This window comes from Phialemonium atrogriseum (assembly GCF_030411735.1).
Source record: "Phialemonium atrogriseum strain 8032-3 unplaced genomic scaffold QBC33scaffold_7, whole genome shotgun sequence".
Classification (NCBI taxonomy): Eukaryota; Fungi; Ascomycota; class Sordariomycetes; order Cephalothecales; family Cephalothecaceae; genus Phialemonium; species Phialemonium atrogriseum.
This window is the reverse complement of record NW_026848144.1, coordinates 1,055,365-1,077,380: the sequence shown is the minus strand read 5'-3', so window position 1 is coordinate 1,077,380 and position 22,016 is coordinate 1,055,365. Positions and strand designations below refer to the sequence as shown.

At 54.6% G+C, this 22,016-nt stretch overlaps 4 protein-coding genes across 4 annotated transcripts; 2 read left to right on the top strand and 2 right to left on the bottom strand.

The window, feature by feature from the left end:
* Positions 1-2,555: 2,555 nt before the first annotated feature.
* On the bottom strand, positions 2,556-3,920 carry QBC33DRAFT_353027 (uncharacterized protein). The gene has a single exon (XM_060423854.1). The coding sequence runs from the start codon at positions 3,475-3,477 to the stop codon at positions 2,869-2,871; it is 609 nt and encodes a 202-aa protein (XP_060285575.1). The 5' UTR covers positions 3,478-3,920; the 3' UTR covers positions 2,556-2,868.
* A 349-nt stretch (positions 3,921-4,269) lies between these two features.
* Positions 4,270-4,806, top strand: QBC33DRAFT_533129 (uncharacterized protein). The gene has a single exon (XM_060427442.1). It carries the CDS (start codon positions 4,364-4,366, stop codon positions 4,685-4,687), a length of 324 nt encoding a protein of 107 aa, XP_060285574.1. The 5' UTR covers positions 4,270-4,363; the 3' UTR covers positions 4,688-4,806.
* A 247-nt stretch (positions 4,807-5,053) lies between these two features.
* Positions 5,054-8,381, bottom strand: QBC33DRAFT_577118 (D123-domain-containing protein; the record flags this gene model as incomplete). The annotated part of the gene is made up of 5 exons (XM_060430964.1): positions 5,054-5,977; positions 6,617-7,649; positions 7,680-7,715; positions 7,773-7,877; positions 8,365-8,381. The coding sequence occupies 5 exons, from the start codon at positions 8,379-8,381 to the stop codon at positions 5,054-5,056; spliced, it is 2,115 nt and encodes a 704-aa protein (XP_060285573.1).
* A 2,909-nt stretch (positions 8,382-11,290) lies between these two features.
* QBC33DRAFT_426242 (uncharacterized protein) lies at positions 11,291-12,370 on the top strand (the record flags this gene model as incomplete). The annotated part of the gene is made up of 2 exons (XM_060424142.1): positions 11,291-11,707; positions 11,771-12,370. Coding segments are annotated over 2 exons (1,017 nt in total), but the record flags the coding sequence as incomplete, so codon positions are not given.
* Between the last annotated feature and the right edge of the window lie 9,646 nt (positions 12,371-22,016).

Below are 22,016 nucleotides of genomic sequence, written 5' to 3'. Positions count from 1 at the left end.
CTTGAGGTTTCACGGGGGGCCTGGCTTGGTTGGTCATTACGCAGCGTCACCAAGGTTTACGTCACGACGCTGCATACGATGGCGATGCCCACTGATCGGGCAACCAGATCGTTTCAAGAGTGATTTGTTTTGGACGCTGCCAGCTCTCATATCATGGGCGACCTCAACCTTATTACGGAAGCACGACACACGATGTACCAAGGCAGCCACCGAACCCCGCTCTGGGTCGGTGAGGAGTCGGGCGAGAAACACGCCCGGCTTGTTTGCAAGGCGACCTCCGTTCCTGATTGGAGATGCCGGATGAATAAAAAAGAATAAAAAGACCAGCTCTATTTTTAAGGAGCTGAAACCGGGGGCTTGTTGAAAGTTGAGTTGTGTTCGAAGCTTGGTGCTTTCTTACCTCCTCCCTTCCCATTTACGCTCGCCAATGATTGAGTACCAACAAGAGACTTACTCGCAGCAAGCCGGCAGCCAGGGAACATACACCGATGGCGAACCACAAGGAGCGAGGGCAGCAATGAGGCAACCCTTTTCACCACCTTTACTGGGCAACCCTGGGCAACGTATGCACAATTTTTACGCAACCAACCCAGCCCGCATGTCGCCCGATACATGTTGTCAAGCAAGACTCTTGACACACGGTAGCCAACCCAAACTCGGAGCCACCCACCCCTAGTCGTACCTCTGCATCTGCATTGGCGATCGAATCCACGTGTCTCGTTCCTTCATTCCCTCGTTCTCTCACCGCAACTCCAGAGCCTCAGGTAGATGCCATCGTGTGTTCGCCACCTCGAGGTTGTGGTGTCATTTCATAACACTCGAGGCTCTGCGCTCCTGGCACGGGGTATCACATCGAGATACCATGCGAAGCGTCGCCACATTTGCTAGACAGTATTGGCAGCCGTTTCTGGAGTTACATGGCCTGAAGCGCAATGTCACACGGCTTGTGTTGTCCCTCGTAGGCCCTAGCCTCATCAAGCCTGATCAGCTAGGCAACGCAGCTTTGCGCTACGATGCCATTGGATTGCTTAAGAATCGATTTTGTCAATCGACAGAACGGCTGGCTGCAACTTGATTTTCCCGTATTTTCCCTCGACATATTATATTAAGTACAGTACATACTGAGGTCACTTTTGCTCCCGACCAGCTTCAAGGACCACATTTGAGGCGCGTTTCTACTGCGAATGGCGCACCTCCCTTACACAGCGCATCTCAGCCGACGCTCCTGCCTTTGGCCGCCGTTCTGTGCTGGACGTCCCCAGTGCAGCAGGCATCCGCACTCGAGGGCACGCCGCACGAGCGCCCTTCCTTGCTATTCTCGTTACAGTGCAGTTTACAGGTATCACACTGACATGTGTCAGAGCCTCGACTACGTACACCTATCCGCCCTTGTTCTGCAGCTTCCCATCGCCGGCCTGCCTAGCCCTGCGGAGTCACGACATCTCTGCAGTCGACAAGGGCCAAGGTCAGCCTCTACGTGGACGGTGCCATCGGCCTTTGAAGATATGGCCCCCAGACAAGCCCGTCGAATTCCAAGAGCCCAATCAGGCGAGCGAGTCGGGACTATCGCATTGATTGGTGCTATCTCTGCCCCGTCAAACCCTGTACGAGCCTCGCCAAACTGGTGCCCCAGCCATCAGGCTGAACCACGAAAGAGGCCTAGTGTGTCACTCGGAAGACACGCTTGGCGATACGAGACATGGATGGGGAGCCTCGTCCTGTCCTACCAGGAGCCAGCTACAAGCTGTTCAGGTCCCGCTTCCAGAAGCTGATGTGAAACCTCAGAGCACATCCCGTGGCGTCTCCCATCGAATGGATGACGACAGCCCCATCGTGGACGACGTGTATTGTAGTTGGCCTTTTGATTCATTTTTCGGCCCCTCGGCAGTCACCCAACCCTGTACTCGCGTTTGTTGTTGACTCTGTCGAAGCAGGGGAAAAGCGCCGTCAGCGGGAGCCCAGCCTCGGCGTCGAGGTGGCCGATCGTGTAGCTCTGTAGGCTCCGGTGACGGATGAAAAGCAAGTATGAAGCCTTATCGATCGGACAGAAGAAAAGAGGGTGTAGCTCTGGCGCCGGAACTCAGTCATCTTTTCGGAGACGCCGACATTGCGGGCTGCCTGGCAGGGCCAGGAAAGCGAACTGCCGGAACAGAGGCTTTCAGCCAACTACTTTGGGAGAGGCTGGAGTGAGCCACCAATAGACTGCCAGAATCCAAGTCTGCCTTGCCGCCTGGTAGCGGCTGACCGAGGTTTCCCAGAATTTCAGCTCGGTCTGGACCTGATCCATATGCGCGTCCGTGTCTACTATTCATATTGGTACCTATAACGACACTCCATGACGGGTCTCTGGCGTCGAGAAAAGAAGCTCTCGGAACCCCTCGGCCGGACCCGTGCTGGCGTTTGGCAAGGTGCGGTACCGCGATACGACTGACGCCATCGTCAGCACGGTGCCACCCCCTAGCCCTGGCCTTTGCATCTGTTCATGGTGTGCTGCAGGGCGTTGCCTGGCCCGCTCGCCTCTTCTCACGTCATTGTTGCCCAGGTTTGGGTCTGTCAGCACAGGGGGCCGTTCACACAGAAAGCTGGAATATAATTATGCGAATGCGAGCCTCGCGGGCTCTATGATTTGTTTCTATATCTCTGCTTTTCTAGAGTTACCGTCCTGTTTTATGTGCTCAGTGCTGGCGGCTAATCCCCCACCTAGCATAACGGAGCGGAAAAGACTCATAACAGACATTAATCATTAAGTACCAGCTATTAACCAGTATGGCTGGCGGGTTGGTAAAGAGTCCTGCCACCAGCGCCGATCCCCCCCCTGGTACCTCCGTAAACACAAACACGCCGATTCCCGTTCCCTCCCACCCGGCACTAGACATCCTCCTTGACGACCTCGACGGCCTCGCACGTCGGGTTGTGCGGCTCTCCGGCCGTCACCCACGCAATGGCGTGGTAGTAGTAGCCGCCGACCAGGGTGTAGCAGGCAAACCAGTTCCTCAGCTCGAAGTCGCCGACGATGTCGCCGGGCGCGGTGGCCCCGGCGACGGCCTTGGAGTCGTCGAAGGGCGAGTAGATGTACAGCCTGCTGCTGCTGTCGAAGCCTAGTTGGACGTTCCCACCGGTGTTGCCCGACGGGAGGAACAGCGGGACGGCCAAGTTGGAGGCCGGGGTGTACTCGAGGGACAGGGGTGAGGGAACGTCCTGGACGCTGCCGTTGATGTTGACGGGGAGCTTGAATATCAGCGAACCGTAGGGTGCCGTGTCGCTGGAGTTGAGGGTGTAGGAGCTGTTGACGGTCTCGCTGATGCAGAGGCCTTCGATGGCCGCTCCGGCGTGGCAGGCGTAGAGGGTCTGGCCGTTGAGGGTCTCGTTGGCCGCGTTGGCGATCTTCAGGGTGAATGGCTTAGTCTCGTTGTAGCCTTGGGCGGAAGCTGCCGATGCGGCGAGCGCGGGAACGCTCAAGATTGTGCTGGGTTTCATTTTGGCTGGCTGTGATGGATAAATTGATTGATGGGGTGGATGGAATGAGGAATGATGGGAGACAGGAAGAGGTCGATGGTCAAGGGAAGATCGATAATATGAACTGAACGGTTCCGAGCCGGCTTTCGATATTTGAAATAGAAAACAAGCAGCGAAGTGACGTAAGGCTCATTCGGAGGATCGACGGGATCGACAACCCCTTTTATACAAGATCTGCTCGAAGAAAGAAGGACCCTGCTTATCATTACCTTTAAGGTCGGAACAGGGTCGTAACACAAACGGCAAATGTGGGGAAGGATAGAGACACCGAGGTAGCCGCTATGCAGTACTGAGCACTTGCTCATCCAGAGATTGCATCCTACTCTGCGGAGTGCCTGGCGTCGCAATGGAGTCAGCCGTCAGCCACAGGTAGGCCAGGTTGGGCTGCACGACGACCTGGTTGTAGTAAATCCAAAGACCGGGAAAAGCAGACGACGTCGGAAAGGGACGGGCCCCTTCTCGTATCCATGCGGATGTTAGATGAGGTCAGTCTTCTGACCGCTCCCGACGTCCGAGTTATCGGGCTCGATCATGGTCTGGACAGGGATGCCGGCACATGACAGACCATGCTTAATTAGCCGGCATATAGTGTATATCTGTCCCGTCATATCGGCGGGCTCCCGGACTGGCCGTCTCGAACGTCATCGGCGTCATTTTTATGGATCTAGGCCTGAACCCCAGCCGCTGACACACACCGAGGGAAACGACAAGATGGGGACACGCGGGTGACAAAAAAAGTGGCACACACAAATTTCCCCGCACCTAAACCATCACCACAACCACAAACTTCAGGTACTTCCAAGATAGATTATACTTCTACAAAGTGCCAGGAAACTCAAATGGAAAGATGAGCCTTCAGGTCTACAGGGACGAGATTTTGGAAAAGGTTGTGAGAACCTGGCTTGAAAACGAAGGACCTGATGCTTTTGTGCTAGAAGAAGACAACGATTCAGGCCATGGCACAGGAAAGCAGAATATTGTGAGAGCTTGGAAGACAGCTCATGGGCTAAAGTCTTACTTTAACTGTCCTCAATCCCCTGATCTTGTTCCAATCAAGAATGCCTGGAGTGCTCCAAAGGAATGGATTGCGCAGTTTGACAGCTGGGATAACGATTCACTTCAACCTAGCAATCGAAGGTTGGAATCGACTTACACAAGATACAATTTATAGCTAGGGAGATAGCATTCCGCAACACTGGGATGACTGCGTGGAAAGTGGTGGGAAAATAACTGGTTGGTAGGACTATCAAAATTGTATATAGATTGCTAGTAAATTTGATAGTAGCTAGCGTGGTAAATTTTGTGTGTGCCACTTTTTTTGTCACCCGCGTGGGGGAATCACAAGGCACTGTGAGTTATCTGGGCAACGCCAAGCACCGCACACAATACATCTCGGACCGAGGATAATGATGGTATGAGTCTTGGAGCATACCAAGCAATTCGCCTTCCCCCTTCCTCAGTGTAAAAAAGTGGACCGAAGCAATAACCATAATCCCAACGCTACCAACTGCCGCCACCGGCTGGCGATGCAGATCCCTCATGGGGCGGAGGCGCCGCTGACGCCCCAACCCCGCGGCCGGACAAAGTACCAGGAATCCGCCTTCTGAGCATCTTCCGGTTCCCCCCGCTGCCGCACAGCGGCGTATGACTGCCACCCGAACCGGTTGAGCGTCTCGACGACCCGGAGGATGAGCAGCTGAGCCCTGACCGCCTTCTCCCCCATCGTCTGCCAGGGGCTTCCCTTGCACTTGAACTCGAACGACTCGTACTTCCACTCGCCGCTCCGGAAGCAGTCAAGCTCGGCCATGGCCTTCTTGACGCTCTGGATGAGCAAGCCCACCTCGTCGTGGTCGTGATCGCTGCGCACGGAGAAGCTGGCCACGGCCACGGCCAACCCGGCGGCCCCGTCCTTGCCCACCACCCCGTCGGCTGTCGGCGCGTCGTAGATGATCCGCAGCCTGTCGTGCTTCGCCAGCGTCACGACGAGCCAGTCCAGCGGCGGCGGGACGACGGGCTCCCCCAGCGCCGCCGCCCCGCCTCCAAACCGTGTCCGCCGCCGGAAGACGAGCGTGTCCCTGCAGCCGAGGCCGCGGCAGTGGCCCAGCGGCGTGACGAGGACCCATCCGTGGCTGTGCAGGAACGCAAGCACGTCGCGCACGAGCCGCCGGCTGCCGACGGCCTGCGCCGCGCCGCCACCGCCCGCCACGGACGGGGACCCGCCCCCGAACGGCCGGCCCCGGAGCTTGGACTCGTACGCCTCCGCCGTGGCGTTGTCGGGAGGCCGCGCCGCCTGGATCCCGGGCGGCCAGGACGCGCGGATCTGGGCCGCCAGAGGGTCGTAGGTGGCTGGCGGGAACTGGAGGAGGCGAATCAGGTCGCTTTGGTGGAAGGAGAGGGTTGCGAAGGAGGTGGGTAGGGTGTCTGACTCTATGTCTGTGTCTGCCATGGGTGCTGTGCTGGACTGGATGTGTTGGGTGATATGCAGTTGGTGGGTGCGGGAGAGATGATGACCATTCGAAGTGAGGTCGGACTTGGAGCGATAGGTGAGGATCTTGAGGTAACTAAGAAGCAGATTGCCCAGGGTTATATACAGCGACCTACATCCGAATACTTGCGAGAAAAGCCTTGCCAAACGCGGTCATCGGTCACTCGACCTGCCTTGGTCTGGAGGGTTGAAACGACAAATACGCTCTCGACCAAACCCTGGCGACATTATGGCTGACTGGCATTCTTTTCTTCTTTCTTTTTCTCTTTCTTTTTTCAAAAACCACCGGCAAGGAGTCTCTAAGGCGAACAGCCTCGCCCTGTGTAAGATGCATCCATACGATGTAACCGGGGGAAGAAGACCTTAATCTGGTGGCTTTAGACTTTGAACTTAACCTATGGGCGTGCAGGGTCGTATCTCGTATCAGTGCGGATCTCACACTATGATTCTCTCTTCGGAATGGGGGAGAGTGGGCGGGGACAGAAAAGAACCAATGGAACGGCTCTGTGGTATTCTGTGCATATCAGAGAGGTAAAACAGTACATACAGAATGCCCCATCATGCCTCATTGTCGCTCGTTTCCCACTCCTGGTTCGGGTTCGCGTCACCACTTACAAACCTCTGCCATCGCTGGGCGAATTCCCTCATTCCCCCTTCACCTGCCATGCTGGCGTCCACAACCTCCTTTGGCAGCTTGTGCGCCGAGTATTGCGGCGTGCTGAAGTTGTGTGCTGCAGGGTCGTCCTTTTCGACGAGCCTTACTTCGGGCTCATAGTCGTCCTCTTCATCCTCGTCTGTCGTCAGATCGTCTTCTGCGTCTCCATCCCCAGCAACACCCAGGACCGGTTTGGGGACCCTGAGATCCAACAACTCCCCCCAGTCGAAGAGGAGACTGTCCGTGTGTGGCGCCCATGGGTTGATGTCTATCAGCCGTGCTCTGCCCAATCGATTCCTGCTGTTGTCGTCGTCATCGTCGTAATCGGCTTCAGGCATGTATACATCAAAAGCGAAGCTTCCTTCAGGAAATGTAAACCTCAGCCTGCGGTTAAAAAGCTCCTTGGCGCGCTGAATGATTGCCGGTCGCAGTGACTCGAGGAACCCATAGTGGTTCAGGTCGCGCTGCGTGATGCCGACTAGCGCCCGGTCCTTGACGAAGCACCGGAACTCCAGTGATGGCAGCGGCGAGAAGAAGCTGCGCAAGACTAAAACCGGGGTGAACTTGAGACCGGGGGTATTGTTGGCTGGAGGCAAGGACGAGGCTGAGGATGGAAAACAGTGGTCAAAGGCATGCTCGAGGTCATGGCTGACGAAGCTGGAGCTCTTGAGCAACAAATAGACGTCGTTAGGCGATGTACATTTCATGGTGTTCTGGTGAGGCGAAATCCAGGCTGCGTCCTTGGGCGCCGACCAGTTGAGTTTCGGCGCCACGGCTCCCCCAAGCTCGCGGATCTTATCCTTGATGGTCTGGTGAAGCTCTGGGAACCGGCGGTTTGGCGGCATTTGAGCAGGCGCTTCATCCTCAGAGTCGGAGGAAATATCCTCGTCTGGTCCAGGGACGAAATGGCTCCGAGCGGTTGATGTGGGCTCCCAGTCCTCTTCGCCTTCGGCTTCTGCCTCGTCGTCATCTGCGAGGATAATACGATCCTCTCTGATATATTCGACAAATTCTGGAGGCAACTGGATTATCCGAGATCGGATACATGAGGTGCGATACCTGACAGCCACTTAGCTTTAGCTGTCTCGAGACCACTCTAAGGGACCGAATACGAACTTGGGAAACCAGTAATCATATGAGCAATGCAGGATATGTTCCCTCGTTGTGGGAGGGAATTGTACCGGTGCTTCTGATATCCCAGCATCGGGACTAACTGGCAGGCTGTCTAGCCCAGGCATTTTGAAGAAGAGATGGTTGGTGGACGCAGTGTGGCTCAGGTGAGGCTCTTGTACAACGGGTGAGAGATACCTAGCAATATCCGGAACCAAGGGCACGATTTAGTTGACAGTTGAGACGGGATGTCCGGTGCACCTCTGATTTTATATCTTCATCCCGTTTATATGCGTAGACGGGAGTCGTGGGGCAAAAGAGTTCTGTCAAACCATGAGTCAACCCCGCTATGGAGCGTCAGCTTACTACGCAGCCCACCACATTTCTGCCCCCATATCAGTGGCGCTAAAGCAGGCCAGGCCAATCCCCAGCGATCTGACCTCGCCGACTTCCATTTTCATCGACTCCGGATCGAATCTCGCCAACTTCTCCCATCTCGACCATTACCGGCGAGTTCTTCACTATGTCTGACAATGTCGGCCTCTCCACGCCACGCGGCAGTGGCACCTCTGGCTATGTTCAACGAAACCTGGCCCACATGAAGCCCCGCGACATGGTGGCTCCGTATCCGAAGGATCACGACAGTCTACGACACAGGCAGCGGCAGCCCGACAAGGGGATTCTGGAACACGACCGCAAGCGCGAGGTTGAGGTGAAGGTATTTGAGCTGCGCGACCAGCTCGAGGATGAAGGGTGAGTTGCGCCATCTCCCTTCCTGGGGGGAAGCCATGTCGCTAACGGCTTGCCCCATGGCTAGTGTTGACGAAGACGAAATCGAAAGTCGGTGCGACCAGCTCCGGAAAAAGCTCCTTGCAGATATGGAAAAGGGTGGAGGGAGGGGCGCCATACCCAAGAAAGGTCTCAAGATGCACCAGGTCCACGAGCTCGCCGATGCCAAGATAAAGGAGAGCGAGAGGTTGCGGCAGGCGCTGAAGATCAGCAAGGACTATGAAGAGGGTAGTCACTGGAAGAGGCAGGAGGAGCGGGTGAAGAAGGCTTTAGAGCGGGAAACTGAAGAATGACGGGCAGATGACGAATCCGGGGCATTTCCATACTCGGGCGGCAGCTATGAACTCTGCCGGGCTTTCGACTTTCGATCCTATGCTGGCATCACGGCGTTGGGGGAGTGTTGGGGGGATTTGGGAAAGGATCATAGGGAAAATGGGAATAACTTTTCTTCGAGTTCCCTCTCCTCCAGTTACATGCATCTAGTATACCAGGGGTTATGCCAAGGGCTAGGACATGACGGACACAGTGGGATGCCGGCTCGGGTCGTTGGCGAGATATCATGAGAGCATAATCGCTTGGGATCGAGGAATGGTGGGTAGGACGACATGCTCAAGGTGCCGTCGCAACCGGATTACGAACCGTTTATCTGATAGCGCCAGAACCCAGGATCCGGCGCCATGGACCAGGTTCGTCATGTTATACAGCGTCACTCGGGTTTGGAGAACGCGATGGGACGAGAGTCGGAAGGGCCCGATACCATATGTGATCGGAATTACGGTCCTCGGCTTTCGGGAATACATACGGGTAGGCTACTAGTACCCGGCGTACGAAGAAAAGATGTGCTACGGTTGTCAGGCTGGCAACGTCATGGACGCTAGTGAAAAGTGTTATGAGAGCCCATCAATCCATGTGCTCTGGCTTTTTGTGCTGTGCCTTGACGTGGTCTGTGATGTCTGTGGTTCATGGATGTTCTTGGGCCCTTGATTTATGCAACCATTAAATGTGTGTCATTCCGGAGTACGAACCCGTAACGCAGGGCGGACTGGCTTGTCGATTGCCATTCGCTGCATCTAGGTTCTGGACGCATTGGAAGCAATCTACGGAATACCTTGGTACCTAATTTTATCGATAGGTGCGCAGAGCTGGAGCCCCTGCCAAGCCCGGCGCTCATCATGATTGGCCTTGTCGGCCCCGCTGAAGAATCAATAAATCCTAAAGTGGCTTGGAAGTGGCTTCCAGTGCCAACGATTCATCATTAATACATAGGGCGCCGAGGATGACCGGAAGTATTTTTGGTCTTTCCCCAATTTCATACATTTCATACCAGGTTAAACACAGTGGTTTGGATATACTATGTAGCTAACAAGTCAAGGCCATCCCGTATTGCCACTCAGCCCATGAAGGGAACCAACAGGCTTCATCTGTACCTGCATCGCGCAATTTGAGGCCCCGTTGGCCTTAAGTTGTGATTTGCATGCGTTGGTCCTCAACGCCCCCGACGACGCACAGTATCGACAATCGACAGCATTGGTACGTAACATACCTTATTAGGAGTGTATGTACATAGCACACTCCCTACCGACCTGAGACGGAACAATAAACGACGTTCGTACCCGACCCGACACTGCGCCTGCGGGGCAAGTGGTTACACCACAGCTTCCGTGTGATCCGGAGCGCTACAACTGCACAACTTGCCTTGAAGTTCAATCTATCCGTAATTCTTTCTGCAGTCTCAATAGTAGAGTCTACGCTGCACGGATTAGTGTACTATGTACTGCGTAGAAGAGGTTGCATGTGCACTAGCGAGTCCAAGACAACACTATCAACCATGAGGAAGATCATATTCGGAGCTACCAGCCCATTTGCGGCTTGCCCCACTGCTGCGTACGTCACGCTAGCTACAAGTGGACTAAGGTCCATTGCTCCAATGTCCAATGCGCCGCTGCAGAGACCCACAAGCGGGCGTCTAGACCTTTGGGATTCTTATTACGGTATTGATCTGCTCAGGAGTTCGTTCAGTAACGGTTCTCTTGTCTCCTCCGCCAACGAGCTCAGCCGCCGATATATCGAAGCAATTGGGGGGCACACAGGGCCATATTCAATACAGATACCCTGTTTCTCCTCTTTCTCACTCTGGTTTTCTGGGCCCCCCCGCACTCGCCTGCTGGCCAGAAACGGCAGCGGCATTATCATCGATATTCATATACACCTCCATCCCCTCCTCCCATTGGCGTGTGCCTCCTCCCACACGGCACCCACCTCATTTATCCGTCAACGTCCATATTGACCCATTGGCCCAAAGTTTCCATCCAAGTTGCCAGGAAAATCCCGATTCTGTCCAGTCAACTGTGATGCCAAGCCGATCGAGCCAGCCCTGCTGATGAGCTGGCGTTCCGGGGAGCTTGTAGTTGCTGGTATAATAGAGTCATCAGGCTTGCCATTGTGTCCAGAACTCGTCGCCGCCGAACTACAAGACACCTCTTGGCCCACGATCAGGAGCCCGGAAAGGAGGAACAGAAGACGACCACAATCGTCCCACCCCGCCGGTTGGATATCAGAGTCGCTCGTTACCATTTCCTGTTGCACAAAGTGATGTTTCACCGATCCCAACCACATCATCCCCTTCCAGCCAAGTCATGATGGCTTCGACCACTTTTCTCCTTTCGGCCTCAGCGCGCTCCCGAGGATTTTCTGGGCCCACAACTGTGTCGTATACTCGCAACTGTCGGATACAATGGCCTGCGCTCCTTCTAGCCCTGTTATGCTTCGTTTGCCAGGCAATAGCCCTTTCGCCCGACCCTCCCCAACCTGTCGAGACGCTGGAACTCGACACAAGAACCCCGCACTTTGAAGAGGGATCGTGGGTGATGCTGTCTCGCGAAGATCAGGAGATGAGAAAGCTCGGGAAGCGGAGCACATCTTCAACTTCTGCCCCTCCCATCACCACAACGTTCGAAATTGCCGTCTCGACAGTCACCGAGAAGACCACCACATCAACCGCATCTGCGAGCCCACTGCCAAGCCCTCTCGATAGCAGCCTGTCCTCTAACTTTTCAGGAACGAATGGGAACAAGCCCTGCCCCAAATTCATCAACTCGTTTCTCACGGACCCAACCTTCAAGCAGTGCTATCCCTTCTCGCTACTTCTCCAGGTACATTGATTCGCCCCTACTCATACCGTGTTATTATGGGACAAGCTGACCGACCTGATCCAGGGTTCCCGATCCTTCTTCGAGGCTGAGAAATCGCTTGTCAGTATCACTCAGGTGCTGGATGCGTCGTGCTCGGCCAATGTTACATTTTGCGCCTCGTACATGAAGGAACTCTCCAGTAACCTCACCGATTCGTCCAACTGCGGTGCCGACTACGACCTCGGAAACTCTGTCGTCGTGCAGGCATACCTCGCCATGATTTCTTATCAGACCGTCTACAGTGCGACATGTCTGAAAGACACCGGGACGGCCATGTACTGCTACGCAAACGCCGTCACAAACCTCACGACTCCATCTAATGTGTACTTTTACTACCTGCCCCTCAACATTTCTCTGCCGGGGAGCTCCATCCCGTCTTGCAGCTGGTGCCTGGAGCGAACTATGGGCATATACCAGTCCGCCTCTGCGAATCGGAAGTTGCCGATATCGAATACCTACGTCTCTGCCGCAAAGCAGGTCAACACAATCTGCGGCCCCGAGTTCGTGAATGATACTCTACCGAACGCCATTGTGGTCAGCGCCGGGAATGTCGTTCTAGTACCAGGGTCGCAATGGTTGCTGATGGTGCTACCATTGCTGTTGGCCTTGGAGTGGCTACTATAACGCAATCGGTGACCCTGATCACTTTCCGCCCCTTTTGTTTACTTTCGCTGGTTGTTCGAATCGCTACCAGCCCACCACGACGGAACGAATGACTCGGGACGGCGCTTCGCAAACGCGGGGCCGGTTCTTTCCTTGGGAGTTTTTTTTCCGTCACGACACTTGGACTTCTTCGGCACAGTCAGGAAGTTGGGGAAATCGAGGTCGGCGCGGACCACGGGTCGTCCTTGAGGCCTTGTTTACTCTGTCTGGGAAACATACACTTTGGCGCTTGATACCCCTATATATATCTCTCTCCCTTTTTTGGCTTCGGTTTCTTTTCCTCCCCCTTTTCCCCTCCACCTCGGCCCTAACTGCTGGGCAATCGAGTCAGGAAAGTCGGTTGTGGTTGCATCCCGACTTGGCCCTAGGAGGTTATTGTTTTTTTATTCACTTCTTTGGGCTGGAGCTGGTTATATACTGGGCATTTGGGAAGACAAAAAAAGCGCCTTGGTTCAGCAGGCGGGCGGCGACTCGGACATTCCAAGACGGAGGAGTGTAGGCGTTCTGAACCTTAAGGACGTATAGGGCATGGATTTTTCTTCTTCTTCTTCAATACCTCACCGGCACAGGGTCTGCGAGCCTTTGCTCATCGCACCCATTAATAGTGTCGTTTAGCTTAATCTTCTTGTATATATATATAGATAGTTACAGATGTATGTAACCTTGGGAAACCAGATGTTTGGGGACAACAAGTCTTGTTAATAAATAGATAGATAGGCACCGGGGAGCAATGTCTTCATCCACCGTGGTCCTGTCAGAGCAAGATGAAGGCTGTGCAGCTCACGGTTATCTACTACCACTACCAACTACCATCTACCTCCGCGTGGTGGGGAGGGTCTAGGCAGTGAAATGATATAATGTGTTAATCCCGGGTTGCACTCGCTTCTTGGCTAAGGCCAGAGTCAGTAGACTGCTCCTCCTTTTTAGTCACTCTACCCGTGCGCTCCCCTGAGGATGGATGATTTGCCCCCTATCCCCCCCTGAGCACTTCCTCACCCCGCCCTTCCCCCGGGCGACCTAAGGAAAACCTAAGCGCATTCGCCTGAGAGAAAACGATTCCCGCTCCAGAGAGGGCTGCTGGGGGGAAACCGCGAGGAGGGAAGACGACGAGTGTTGGCAAGGGGGTTATTGGGTGGGCATCCATTTTGGCTACGTCGGGCACGGTATCTTTCACATACAGGGGAGAAGTTCATGACAACGATCTCGCCGAGGTGTTCATCCAGCGGTGAGGGTTATGGTCCAGGCGCCAGGCGTCGGAGTCGACATATGACTGGCATGAGGATGTTTGAGATGGTTCAGCCGTTGACCTCTGGCTAACGCCGCCTCGGAGCGTCGGTGAGGACCGGGTTGGGAGCTGGGGGGGGGCGCGCGCAGCATTTCCAACGTGGCAGCTAAGACGAGAAGAAGGGATTGAACGGAACTGTCTGGGCTATGGCGACTTGTAGGTTTGATTTCGAGTCACCGGCATAATTCGCACACATCACACCCTACTTGGAGATATTTTGGCAATCCTCCTAAGCGACCATTAGCCTCGGCGCAAGGAGAGGGACTCGTATTAGACGGCCGTTTCACAGCCACCCACTTTACGATGAAATCTACTCTTAGCTAGGCTCTTGTATGAGTCAAAGGTGCCCCAAAATCTCGATAAGAACTGGCGCCGGCGGCGGAACGCGGGAGGAGAAGGGAGGAGGAAAATGACAGGAGAACACAGCTAACAGGCCGGATGGGAGGTGTGTTGACCTTCGTTCCATGCGTGTCGTATCGTATCTGAACCATGTTCGTTCGTGGGATACTCGTCAATGACAAGACATCATGGTGAAACTATCGAGGAAACAAAGTATTCAGCGTCCCAGGACTTCCCGCGTCTGTGGCAACCAAGGGGAAGGATAGAAGATCGCCCAGTCAGCCTTCTCGATAGATGTCATCGACGACCGCACGCTCCGCGTTCGGTTCAGTCCACGTAAAGGGAAATATCGATGTCGGCTGTAGATTACATGGTCGCCCAACCGCGCCAAAGCAGGAGAAGAGTCTATGATATACGATCACGTTAGCACATCATCACTGTTGATGGATCGTGGAAATCGGCCCCGACTTTTCGACAGATAAATATCAAGAATCGGAGAGTATGGGGGCATATTGGGTTGGAAGAGGCTCACTCGAAGCTGTTTCCAGGTCGTCCCTACTCTGACGACTAGTGAGAGCTTTCTCGATACCCTCCAGACCCGCAGGTAGAAAATTAGTCGCGAACAGCTTACTTCGATGTCACCTGCATGCGTTGCGTGTCCCAGCTAGCTGAAATTTCGGGACTCAATAGAGTTATGGAACGAGACAGATGGGCATTTGGGACGACGTAAATATCAGCTCAGCCCGAGTTGTGGTAGCCTGTAAGGGGAAGGAAGAATGTCAGTTTCCTTCCTGAGGCAGTCGGATAGGCTGCGGCAGGCATTCTCGCCACAGCATTCGACATCAGGCACTGTTACCACGCTCCACAAGCATGTCAGGAAGCATATAAATCTGAAGTGATATCCTCGTCTGATTTCCAAGACAATACCGTACACAACCCCGTTTGATGCCTCAACAGAGTACGATAGTTGGTGGCAATAACGGCAGAAGACAGGCACTTCCCAAATATCAGCGGAGACTTCGCGAGGCCCAGTCTCGGTGCCATGGTTCACTGTTAATGACCCTTTGGGTGATGCTGCGGGGCTACTCGGTTTGCACTTGCTAGACCCGAGAGTCCTGTAACCGATCGGAGACCTGGCATCCGAGGTTGCCATACCTAGATGCGAAGAAACTGAAGACCCGAGGTTTCGTGGCCACACACTTCCTCGAGTGCTCGCCACCAACCTTCCCTTCTCAGAATAGGTTAGCTGTAAGAGGCGAGCTAAACGGTCTCACGTCTGCCCTTAGCCCGGAGGCGTGGAGCTAGAGGGCGAGGGCCTGGCATAGACCCGAAACTGCCCATTTTAAGAGATCCAGAAGATGTCGGTGTAAGCAGCATGAATTTGTCACCAAGGGCGTACTGCGTATGAGTTGGCCCAGTGCCAGTAGCTGACTTGCTTGGCGAGCCAAGGCGCGCTGGAGAAGGCGCCGTTAGCTTGCCAGGAACATTTGGACGTCCGCAAAACGCCATTCCGATCCCAGACTCAAGAAGTGGGACATGCGTTCGGCGAATGCCTTCCTGAAAACGGCTGAAAACGCTGCCGGCTGAGATGGCATTGACCTGATCTCGAAAGAGCACTTCTGGCCTCAGCCAAGGAAGGGGAGAGATAATAGCGGTGCTTTCCTAAGCAGTGCCTTATGCGATGGAGCCACTCGGCACGATTCTGCCACCATATGACCAACAAGTCGACGCCACTTAAGACGCTTGGGGGAAACAGCGTGACGCTGTTTCAGGATTGAGAGGCGTGGCCAACAACAGCGAGGGCCGAGATGCCCAGACCGAACAAGTTTACTACCATATTTGGCCTATCTTAAGGGGCGGAGGAACATCGCCACTTCAGCGTCATCTATTCCTGCCCGGAGACGCTGGGCAAGTGAGGCGCTATTCCACGCTCGTCAGGAGAATATTCAAACCTTCATCATGCACTGTGTTGGGAAAACAGAGTGACTTGCACCCTCCTGGGTCTATATCAGAATAGCAGTGTCTTGTATGCCTTCGTATTCGTCTAGCTCCAGGCCGTTGTGAACTGGGAGCCCTGATGCGGCGTCAGCAACTGTCGGTCGGCGATATTCCGCGTCGATAGCATAGGAGTCCTCTTAAGAATGTGCCAGCTGGGAAGCTTGGAGGCGGAGACTGCCCCTGTGTCTTTGACGAGCGATGCTATGTTCCAGGCCGTGTCCTCTGCCCGGGAAAAGGCTTCGTCACTTGACGAAAATATCCGCGGCAATCCTCATGGACTGTCCCCGGGAACAAGGGCTAGACGGCAGATGGCGCAAGTATGACCCTATGTCAAGGAGGCGTCTCTCGGTTAACGTCGTGCCCCGGTCGTCACTCGTAGGTTATGAGACGCAAATGATACCGTCCGGCCGAGTCTCCTTGACGGCCCAGCCTTCCTTCCCGGGATGGGGTGTAGGTGTGGATTGGCTCAAGACTCCGGCAATATCCACCAACGTCTGATGTTCCAGGACTGAAGCAGGTAGCACCGCTCGCCTGTCCGCGGAGTAGTTCTTCGGACGTTGGCAGCCACGTTTTGCTAGGAGGAGCCCAGTTGGAGGAGGTCCGGAGGCCGTGTTGATCAAGCTGCCCGTTTAGGGCGACACCAGAGGAGTTGGAGAAATTAGCTTTCATCCAATGGCAACACAGGCGGATATCAGCCTAGGTTGCAAACCAACATCACAACCACGTCGGGGAAGGAGAGTCAGGCTCGACCCTTGGTCCCTGAACGGCAGTCGAGCCGCAGGTCTGACCGAGTAATTGCCGGATGTGGGATCTGCCTCCACCCCACGCTATGGGGAAGTCATAACTGCCTACCCCGAGAATGCGTCGAGGGATGCCGGGTGCAAACTCGAGAGTCGTCACTATGCGTAGTCGAAATTAATCTACAGCGGCGGCTTAGCGGTTCTTGGGGCGGCGAAGCGCGAAGCGGAAAACCTACGTAACGTTGCAGCTCCCTAGCTCAATATCTAGAGAGACCGAGACAGGGAGGCATCCGCGTTGGGATTCTTCCAGGCGGCTGGAATTGCAATCAGTCCAGTTCCTGGTACGGACTCGGTGGACGGCGGGGTGGGAAGGAGGACACGCCTGGATTAATTGCCGCGAAGGGTTTCTTCCGGCAGGGGAGAATGTGTCGTCTCTTCCCAGGAACCTGGAGGACTCCATATTAAACAACCTGTGACGAATGGCCGGCTTGTCGATTGCTGCATTCCTAGTGGCTTCCGATAGAGGCTCGATATGAAGCCGAAATGAATCCCTTGTGTCAGCCAAGCCCCGATAGTGATGGGGAGGAGTACGCGAGGCAGAAGGATGACATATTTACCCGGATTCTGAATTTCATCTATAGTGCGACGCCCTGCATTCTAGATCTGGTGGTTTTAGGCGCCCCGAAGATGCTCGTTCCACAAACTTAAAAAAAAAAAAACTATAAAAAAAAACTGGAAGCATGAAGCCATGGGGCGAGAGGGTTGTCGGCGAGAAACAGTCGTGACGGAGCCTCTGGCATCCGGAGTCAGGCGGTCAAGAGCAAAATCCATCCGATGTCGAGGAAGATCGACGGCGTGCAATGCGTTGTCTCTGATCAGCAGAGATGGGACGAAGTCTGAGGATACTCCGTGCTTGAATAGGAAGATTCCACACATATTGGGGCAATCAGTTCGGTGCATGCCACGAGGTTCGACTGCCCTGCCGTGTGCCACCTCCGTGATCTTCGCTCGAAGACTTCGAGAAGGCCCGTCAGATTAATTAACCGTAGCTGGATTGGGGGCGATGTGCTTCTGTGTCCACAAAGGGGTGTGGTTTGGTGATTAATTAGCCGCAGTTTCAAGTGGCCACAGGCAAACTAGCCACCGAATGGGTTACGATTCTCCCGGCTCATGAAGCAGCGAGGAACGTGGCTGGATCGAAGGTGCCGCAGAACCCTTGTTTGAAAGGCGAAGGCAATTTGCCTAGGATTCCGCACCGGTTCTATTCGGGCACATCTCTTCTAGAAGGCGCCCTGTCTCGCTCGCAGTGACTGAAGGGTAACTGTGAATCAATGTCCGGGCGCCGACCCGCGCTACCCCCAGATCGACCATGCTTGTTGATTGATGATTGACGCCTACGTTGTGCACACTGTACTGTACAATACTTAGCTGTACACGTTTCCAAGTACCTGCCGAGGTGTGTATGTATGAGGTGTACTGTACGCAGGTAGAGTCGAGGTCAGGCCGTTCAATTTGTCAATCGGTCCCAACCTAGCTCAGCAAGTGGTGCGCCATTCATTGCCTTGGGGTGCAACGCATTCGTCATGCTCGCAAAGGTTGCGGTGGTGCTTGGACTGATGAACTGCTGGCCATTACGTTCCATGCTACCCTGCCTGCCTGCGATTCCGGGTTCCTGGCGCCAATGGTGCCCTAGCACGCCTAGGGAGGAAATGCCGAGTACGACCCTTCGATGAGGAACCGAGGGACCAAGGTAGAGATGCCCTTGCAAAACCTGGCCCCGAAACATGATAGCACCGCGCGCCAACACTGGTGAATAAGAAAATTCCCTATATTCCCGTATTCTCATGGCAAAAGACAGGAGTTGAGATATCTCCTGTTCTTCAGCTGATCTTGTGATGTACTTATAGTCCGTGCGTTTCGCGGATCCTGGATCTAGATGTGGCTCGTGCACGGAGTGACTGGGTGTCGTCCGAGCTCCATTCAAGATACAGGTCTGGAGTGGTCCGTAGGATGGGGGAAACTGGGTACTGAGCGAGCGCTCGGTCTTTGGATTTCCCAGTCGCCTGTTCCTAACTGCCTATCTCCTAGGTCGACTGTCGTATGGTTCTAGATGCGTATGGCTATTCATGTTTCAGTTGAAGTTGAAGTGGGGCTGCCTTAGATCCTCCACATTGGCGCTTGTCTCTTCTTGGACAGGCGGCCAACCCCGCCATTCCAAGGTTGTCGACCTTACCGTGGGTGGTATACCAGCCTCTCTCCTAGGAGCTTCAAAACCTCCATCTACATAGTACAAGAAGGTCTCATGCTCGCATGCTCCCTCTCCGCACTACCTGCTGCATACCCCGCGATACCGATTTTATACCGGGCTGGATCAGACAGTCCAGGGTTGCATCACCGCTGGCGGACATGCTAGTCTCAGGTATCTCTGAAGTAGTGGAGCTGTCGAAGCCGCAGAAAGCCACATAATCAGCCACTCAGCTTTTGGCAACCCTAACCTCGACCACCCCGTAGACACGGCACGGGAAGACAATGGCACGGGGCACGACCCTCATAAGCATCTCATAAGCACATGTGTGTTTGGTTGCCTCCTCCAAAGGCTGACATCCGGTGCGGGGCCAACAATCCGGGCACCCCTTCATGAGCGTCGTCGGCGAATCCTCAATTGCACATTGTACGGGACCTAGAGGAAATAGTCTTTTTCGGTCACGGGCGCCCCCAACGATGGCAGCCCACAAGCAACAACCCCGGTTGCAAGCTCGTAAACTGGGGCGCTACCGACCTCGCAACTCGCAAATCGCAACTTGCAAGACAGGTTGAGTGGTTCCAGACCCTCTCTCACCAGTTGGGCTGTTTCTTGGTACAGGTCGTGGCGTGCGCAGATCCAAAACTCTAACTACTGCACCTCCCTTTGAACGGACACTATGTCGCCGCTCATCCAGGAGGCTGGTCTTGGGGTTGTCCAGTTCTATACGAGTGAGCGACTTCCACTCCAGCTTTCGGTAAGGTATGTTTGTAGTTCCCAACGGGCATGTCTGGAATATAAACATTCGAGATTAGGAATACGGAGACGACAGGCTTTTTATGCCACATTTTCAGCCACAGTGCAGTGCGGCCAATCAGCAAGAACCATTTCCTGGGCGGTAATCCCTCCCCGGCATAAATCAATTTGTATGGAAGAAATACCCGAATGGTTCATGATCTTCAACTTTAACTTAGCTGGGTTACATACGGTCCTACCCAAACCCCGCAGATAAACTTGCAAAGTGAGCTTGTAAATGAAGGTTACAACGTTGTGTTGAACTGATCACCATAGACTTAATCAAAGCCACCGGGTGGGAACCCGAATCCCCCAAACCTAGAATAAGCTGAAGAGAGAGCATACATACACTAGAACGAACCGTGATTTCGACCGAGTGAGGCCTTGGCAGGAAGGGTACGTACGCTGGAGCAATAAAGTTATATTTGGGAGCAGTCGCGCTAAAAATACCCGTTGTGTAGGTGACAGACCCTCAGGCCTCAAAGCCGTTGCTGTGAGGGGGTCTCAGCCACCAACAGCTCTGTGAGGTCTAGCGTGGTGGCCGATGTTGACCCCATCCACCACCATTGATCTTCCGGCCGTGTGCCATGTTTGGGAAACCGGGAATCAGGGTAGCATCTGGTCCAACCACGGGCTGTGGGCGATGGGCCCTGTCGTCGATTTCGTGGGTGGCCTGGTCTCCCCCCTGCCCCCGCAGGTTAATCTATTCGACCAACAACGAATGCCGTGCATGGAGTCAGGGCGTGCTCCATACAACTGCTGGGCGTCCACCAGGAAAGCAGCCTGAGTGCTGACAACAGCTGCGATCGTCCACCGATGCTGCACTTACGCCTGATGCGGGCAGCCACGACATATTCCCCTAACCACCTTACCAACGTGACCACACTGAACAGGCATAGATAGGGCAAGTTATGCGAAGCAGATATGTGCCGCATTTCATTGCCTTTGAGTGTTCGAGAGTCCAAGTCAAGAGGTCTCGGAGACTCGATAATAATCTACAATGTTCTTCAGTGAAGCCCGATGCAAGGGATGAGATGGTCAAGCCACAGCCGTATCCGGGGTTCACACACCGACTCGCGCGGGAGAGAGAAAGAGCTGGTTGGGGGGAAGAGAGAGAAAGCGAGGCTTCAACACCCTACTGCATAGTAGTAGGGCTGGCGGGCCCCGGAAAGCGTATAACAAGGTGAGAAATGGGCGAATACCATCCGCTCCCCGGGTTCTCGTTATTGATTGATATGCCCGCTAGAAACGCACATCTTGCCATCATCTTCATCTGCAGAGTAAAGCCGGCAGATGTCCCGCGTGAGATGTGCGGCCGTTAATTTGGCGTAATAAGGCGAAGGAAGAGATTGTCGACGCAGCTTGAAAGGTTAATATGGACGGAAGACCAAAGGAACACCGTCAGAATCTCCTCCCGGGTCGACGGTGGGGCACGGGTGGGCGTGTCGCGAGAGTCGGAGAGGGGCGGCACGGCTATTTAGACGGAGGGAGGACCTGCGGGTGGAAGATGGGAATGTGATGTGAGGGTGCGCGGGCAGCCCGCTGAGAGGCTGGAAGGGGGGGGGGTGAGAATGGAGGTACGTACCTGGGTACGTACCTTCGGTTGTCGTGCGGTACCTGCCGTGCCGTGGAGCACATGCACACTGGAGACATGTCACTTTTAGCCTCCTTCCAGCTGCACTGGTGACACGGAGACTTGGAAGTTCCAGGTTCCATCCCCAATTGCCAATTCCCAACCACCACCCTCCAATCCTTCCATGTCACGTCTCCACCACGCCTTCTTTTCCTCTCGGTCCCGTCGACTCGAAGGTCCCGGTCCCGACGTCAAAGTCAAGGGTCTGACAGACAAGTGACAAATTCTGGTAGCGTGGCTACCTAGGCTATTGAGTTCCAGTTTTTTTAATTCAATTTTCTGCGGAGGTGTGCAGCCACCCAGACGAGCACTCCATCCTGCTGCACCGGGTCCCATCTTGTCGGTTTCACTTCGTACAAAGCCTCTCCAAACAGCGGCTCTGCTTGACCCGCCGCCGGCAGAATCCATCCAGCCTCGCCGCCGTAATGCTGGCTTACCCCTTCGTGTGTCCACCATGTTCCCAGGTAGTGCCCTGATTTCAGGACGATTCCGGTGCGCCGCAGGGTAGCAGCACTCAACCGGCTGTGCCAAACCGAGATCCTGGTCAAGTGGACGTATAGTGGGCGAGTGTGGGT

Excerpts from the sequence above, each read along its gene's own strand:
- QBC33DRAFT_353027 (XM_060423854.1), bottom strand. The coding sequence starts at position 3,477 with ATGAAACCCAGCACAATCTTGAGCGTTCCCGCGCTCGCCGCATCGGCA.
- QBC33DRAFT_533129 (XM_060427442.1), top strand. The coding sequence starts at position 4,364 with ATGAGCCTTCAGGTCTACAGGGACGAGATTTTGGAAAAGGTTGTGAGA.